Raw genomic sequence first — 6462 nt, 5'->3', positions numbered from 1 at the left:
TAGTGATTAGAGTATTCTTCTAAGATTAGTGACTAGAATAATATATTAATATTAGTGATTAGAGTATTCTTCTAAGATTAGTGATAAACTGATTAGAACATTATAAGAAGATTAGTGATTAAAGTATTCTACGAATTAGCTTACCTTCGTCTAATAATTTTTGTACTTATTCCGCAGGCGATATAAAGTTATTTTCAAGTAATACTTCAATCCCGAAATCAGAAATGGCAAATTCTGGTGCAGGAGATGTCAAAATTCTCGACATGAATTACGAGCAACTTTTAGAAGCTCAAAAAGACAAATCGGTTTTAATTATTGATGTGAGAGAACAATCAGAAATTGATAAAACTGGTGCTTTACCAGGCAGCATTCATATTCCGAGTAAGTGAAAACCGGTTTTGAAATTTTTACTCTCAAGCAAAATCAATTTTCTTTAAATTTCCTATTAAAATAGTCTATAAACTGAGCAAAAAAAGATTACATTTTAAAATCCGAGATAAAATTGTTAACTAAAACATTTCTTCGGTTTTTTAATTTCAGTGGGCCAAGTAGCGAATGAATTAACCAGTCTTTCTGCAGAAGATTTCGAAAATAAATATAAGAAACCATTGCCATCAGAAAGTACGAAGCTAGTTTTGTCTTGTATGGCTGGCAGGAGAAGTGCAACCGTACAAGATCAGATTCAGAAACTGGGCTACAAAAAGTAAGTTAATTTAAATTCAAAAAAATTCAAATTGATTGGAAACATTTTTTTAATCAAAAAAATTACATTCGTTTTCGTAAAATTGTAATAATTTTAGAGAAATTTAAGGGAAACGAAAAGAATTCTATGAAATTCATAAAAAATCACACTGAATTTTAAAAATTATCAAGTGAATACAAAATAATTTAAGAATATATAAAAAATCTTGAGATTGAATAAGTTTTATATGAGTTTAGAAAAATTAAAGAGAATTTAAAATAATTTGTTGAAATGCCTAAGAATTGAAAGCGAGTTTTAAAGACTTCGAAATTAATTTTAAAAAACTTTTTAAAAATCCATTGAATTGAGTAAAATTTTGTGAAATTAGAAGAATTCGAAGGAACTAAAAAGAATTCAGAGCGAATGCCTAATGAACTGACAAAAATATTTGAAAATCTCGTCAAAATTTTGAAACCCGACGAATTACTAACCAAAAAGAAGAGCTACTTTTTTAATCAAAAATGAAATAGTTAAATTTTCAGTGAAAAAATTAAATTACAAAAAAAAATTTCTGTCAAACTTGAAAAGATAATTTTTTTAAAAGAAAATGCTGATTTTTAAAGATTTTAAAATATAATTCGAAGCTTTTTAAGAAATTTTTAAATGTTGCGAAATAATAATAAAATTTCTTAAGATACCTAGGGAAATTAAAAATAATTCTTTACTTTGAAAAATTAATTTAAAGAAAATATTTCAAAAGATTTTCAAAATTGTAACAAAAATTTGGAAGTTCATAACAATTTTGTGCAAATTTTGAAAGAATTGAAACATTTAAAATTCATTTTTAAAACAATTTTTTTAATTTTCAAAGCTTTCTAATAGTGTTGAAAAAAAAAAAATTGGAAGATTTTTAGTCAATTTTTGTAATTTTTACAGATTTTTTAAAAAGATTTGTAAATAATTCGAGTTGCATTCAAAGATGTTAGAAAATTAATTTTGTTGCACAAATTTCTCGTTGAAGATTAATTTTTTTAAATTAAAAATTCGTATTTTTTAGTAGAAAATTAATCTCCTTGGCATTAAATTCATCCATTTGGTTGAAAATTCAACTTTCTGATTTAAAATCAGCTTAATTGTTAAAAAAAAACATTTTCGGGTTAAAAAATAAAACTATTTTGTAGAAAATTCGTTTCTGGTTAAAAATTTCATATTTTTGGGTTCAAAATACAACTGTTTGAAAATTAATATTTTGTGGTTTGAAAATTCAACTACGTCCTGGAAAATTTGGCATTTTTATATCAGCTCAACTTTTTTTATTTTGGAATTTTCAAAAAATTCAAATGAATAAAAATAAAATTAAATTAAATTTTTAAAAAATAATAATAATAAAATAAAATTAAAATAAATGTAAAAATTTATTTATTTCAATAGAATTTGAGTAAATTTAGAAGAATTCAAAAGAATTCAGGGCAAAATAAGAATTGTGAATAAATTCTTTGAAATCTATTAAAAAATTAAAATTCCTTAAAATTTTTTTGAAATATTTTTTCAACATTAAAAATCATTTAATGTTAAAAAAATATTTTTTTAACATTAAAAATCCTTTGATCGTTTTATTAATTGATCCTTAGAACCAATTAAATAAAAACTTTCAAAATTAAAATTTTTTTTAGAATAATTCAAGTGAATTAAAAATTGTTTAAAGAAATCCACTAAAATATGATAAAATCCTGTGAAATTCTATTTTATTACCTGAAAAAAATGTATTAAAATGCATTTAGAGAACAATTTTTTAGTGAAAATTTAATTATTTTATTAAAAATTGAATCATTTTGATGAAAATTTAACTATTTTGTTATAATTTAGTGTATTTTGTATAAAATTATTTTGTTTTTTTCAGAGAAAATCAATTTTTTGGTTAAAAAACAAGTATTTTGTTGAATATTCGTCCTGATTGGTTAAATCTAACTGTTTTTTAAGTATTTTCTATTCAAATCCTTGGATTAAAGTTGAACTACGTTTTAAAAAATTTTTTTTTTGTTAAAAATGAACTTTTTGTTGAAAATTGGAGAGTTTTATAGAAAATACGAATTTCTGGCTCAAAAAATGAAGAATTTTGTTAGAAAAATTCACTATTTGGTTGAAAATTACCTTTTTTTGGTAGTAAATAAATTTTTTAGTTAAAAATTTAACTGTTTGGTTGAAAATTAATCTGTTTTTTTCTAGAAAATTGAACTATTTTCTCGTCAATTTATCTTCTTTGGTTGAATTTAAGATTTATTTATTTACAAGTAAAATACTTTTTGTTAAATTATCAACTATTACGTTTTTCATCGCGAATTCATCTCTTTTGTTTGGAAATTCATGTATTTGGTTCAAAAATCAACTTTTTCGATAGAAAATTAACTTTCTTTATAAAAAATTTAAATATTTGAAAATGTATTTAATTTTTTAAAAAATCGTTTTTTTTTGTTGTAGAAAATCAATTTCTTTGGCTAAAAATGCAATTTTTAATTAAAAAATAACCTACTTTAGTTCAGGATTCAAGTATTTTGTTAAAAATTTTTCTTTATTGGTTAAATTCAACTGTTTTTTTATTTTTAATTAAAATATTTTTTGTTGAAATATCAACTATTACATTTTTTACTGAAAAATCATCTTTTTAGGTTTAAAATTCAACTCCTTGTTTGAAAGTTGAACTGTTTTCTTCAAAATTAATTTTTTTGGCTGAAGATTAATAACAAGAGTTGAAAATTTGTTGTTAAACATTATTTTTTTCAACTGAAAATGTAAATATTTTGTTGAAAATTCAACTATTTGTTTTAAAAAATCAAACAATTTTGTAGAAAATGCCTTTTTTTATTGATAATTAATTCTTTTAAATTAAAAAATAACTTATCAATTATTGGATAGAAATATATATTTTGTATAAAAATGTTTAGTTAATAATTTATGCATTTTATTGAAAATATGTCTTTTTTGTTTAAAAAAAATCAAGTTTTTTGTTTAAAAATGCATCTGTTTGACTCAAATTCTGGAAAAGTTTAATTTTCTCTTAGAAAATAAAATTTCAACCAAGAAAGAACTTTTTTTTTAAAGTTAAATTTTTAACAAAAGAAATAAATTTTCAGCTAAAATGAAAAAAAAAATTTTCAACTTGAAAAATTACTTTTTAACCAAATTCTTGAATTTTTCACAAAGTATATTATATTGAATTTCAGCCAAAAATTATAATTTTCAACAAAATTATTAAATTTTAAACGTAATGGATTAGTTTTTAATTAAAGAAATTAATTTTCAACTAAAATTAAGACTTTTTAACTGGAACAATTAAATTTTCAGCGAAAAAAAAACATTCACCAAAAACTATTTTAAAAAATTATATGAATTTGTACGAATTTATTGAGTTTTCAATTGAAAAAAATTAATTTTCAATAAAAAAAATTCAATTTTCAACTAGAAAAGATTAATTTGCCACAAAGAATGGAATAGTTTTCATTTTCAGCATAAAAAATGATTTTTCAACAAAATTGATAACAATTTAACCATAAAAAAATATTTAAAAAACTGTATGAATTTTTAATGAAGTCATTGAATTTTCAAATGAAAAAAAAAATAATTCGCAATTAAAGAGTTTAATTTTTAACTATAAAAGATTAATTTTCCACAAAAAATGGAATAGTTCAATTTTCAACTTAGAAAAATTAGTTTTAAAAACATTAAAGAATAAATAAATACTTTTAGCCAAATAGTTTATTTTTTATTTAAATAAATAAATTTTCCGTCAAAAGACAAGTATTTTTTAAAAAAGGTAAATTTTCAAACTAAAATTAATAATCTTAGGTTGGTAGAGTTAAATTTTCAGTAAACAAAAAACTTCACCATGAACAACTATTTAAAAAAATGTATCAATTTTTAACAAAGTCATTGAATTTTCAATTTTGAAAAATCGATTTTCAATCAAAGAGTTTAATTTTCAACAATAAAAGATTAATTTTTGTGAATTTTTATCATGAAAATTAATTTTCATCTGAAATAATTTATCTTCACCTGAAGTAGTTAAATTTTTAGTAAAAAAAAATTAATTCTGAACCAAGAAATCTAGTATATTTTTTAAAATATTTAAATTGTCCAAAAAAGAGATGTATTTTCAAATAAAATTAAGAATCTTTAAACCAAAAATTATTTCCTTTTAACAAAATTGTTGAATTTTTTACAAAATGTATTGTGTTGAATTTCAACCAAAAATGATACTTTTCAATAAAATTTTTATATTTTCAACGAATACTTTTCAATTAAAGACATAAATTTTCATTTAAAATTAAGAATCTTCATCTGGTAAAGTTAAATTTTCTGTATAAAAAAATTTTACCATAAATAAATATTTAAAAAATCTCTATGAATTTTCAACGAAATAATTAAATTTTGAAATGAAAAAATTAAATTTTCAATTAAAATGTTAAATTTTCAACTATAAAAGATTAATTTTCCACTAAAAATGAAATAGTTCAATTTTCAACTTAGAAATGAATTTTGATCTACAACTATGAATCTTCATTTGAAATAGTTTAATTTTTATTTTAAAAAATACTACATTTTCCACCAAAAGACAAGTATTTTTTAATAAAGGTAAATTTTACAAAAAAGAGATCAATTTTCAACTAATATCAAAAATCTTCAAACAAAAAATTTATTTCTTAACCAAATTGTTGAATTTTTTACAAAGTATATAATTTTCAAATAAAAAAAATAAAATCTCAACCAAGAAATCAACTAAAATTAAAAATTTTCGCCTGGAAAAGTTAAATTTTCAGTAAAAAAAAATTAACCATAAATAAATATTTTAAAAACTATATGAATTTTTAACGAAGTCATTGAATTTTCAAAAAAAAAAAAATGAATAGTTCAATTTTCAATTATAAAATAAATTTTTAACGGAAAAACAACAATTTTTTTAACTAGTTACATTTTCAAGAAAACAGATAAATTTTCAATTAAAATCAACAATCTTCAACCAAAAAAATTACTTTTTTGCCAAATAAATTATGAAAAAATTATAATTTTTAACAAAATTGTTAAATTTTCAATGAAGAATATTAATTTTATATTAAAGAAATTAATTTTCAATTAAAATGAAGAATCTTGACTTCGAACAGTTATATTTTCAGTAAAAATATTGAACTTTAAACAAATATTTTTAAAAATAAATGAACTTTTAACGAAGTCATTGAATTTTCAACTTAAAAAAAAATCGATTTTCAATCAGAGTTGAATTTTCAACTATAAAATATTAATTTTCAACTAAAATTATGAATTTCTGTCTGAAAAAGTTAAATTTTCAGTTATAAAAAAAAATTTTCAACCAAGAAAGAACAATTTTTTTAAATTAGTTACATTTCCAACAGAAAAGAGAAATTTCGAATTAAAATCAAGAATATTCAACCAAAAAAATTACTTTTTTACCAAATAAATTATGAAAAAATTATAATTTTTAACAAAATTGTTAAATTTTCAATGAAGAATATTAATTTTATATTAAAGAAATTAATTTTCAATTAAAATGAAGAATCTTGACTTCGAACAGTTATATTTTCAGTAAAAATATTGAACTTTAAACAAATATTTTTAAAAATAAATGAACTTTTAACGAAATCATTGAATTTTTAGTTTTCAATATTTGAAAAAAATCGATTTTCAATCAAAGAGTTGAATTTTCAACTATAAAAGATTAATTTTCAACTAAAATTATGAATTTCTGTCTGAAAAAGTTAAATTTTCAG

The 6462-nt window shown here is 19.7% G+C and overlaps 1 protein-coding gene across 6 annotated transcripts in view; it reads left to right on the top strand.

Annotated features, from left to right (window-relative positions):
- The window catches only part of LOC117182354 (thiosulfate sulfurtransferase/rhodanese-like domain-containing protein 3), a 31350-nt gene extending 30594 nt beyond the window's left edge, over window positions 1–756 (top strand). For all 6 annotated transcript variants that reach the window (XM_033375538.1, XM_033375533.1, XM_033375532.1 and 3 more), the window contains 2 exons: window positions 178–381; window positions 541–756. In XM_033375538.1, the coding sequence (XP_033231429.1) occupies window positions 225–381; window positions 541–707 (324 nt within the window). In that variant the 5' untranslated portion in view covers window positions 178–224 and the 3' untranslated portion in view covers window positions 708–756. The remainder of the gene's footprint in view (window positions 1–177; window positions 382–540) is intronic.
- Window positions 757–6462: the final 5706 nt, after the last annotated feature.

The sequence above is a fragment of the Belonocnema kinseyi genome, chromosome 10 (assembly GCF_010883055.1).
Source record: "Belonocnema kinseyi isolate 2016_QV_RU_SX_M_011 chromosome 10, B_treatae_v1, whole genome shotgun sequence".
Taxonomy (NCBI): Eukaryota; Metazoa; Arthropoda; class Insecta; order Hymenoptera; family Cynipidae; genus Belonocnema; species Belonocnema kinseyi.
Note: the sequence above shows the minus strand (reverse complement) of the source record. Positions and strands in the feature narration are given on the sequence as shown.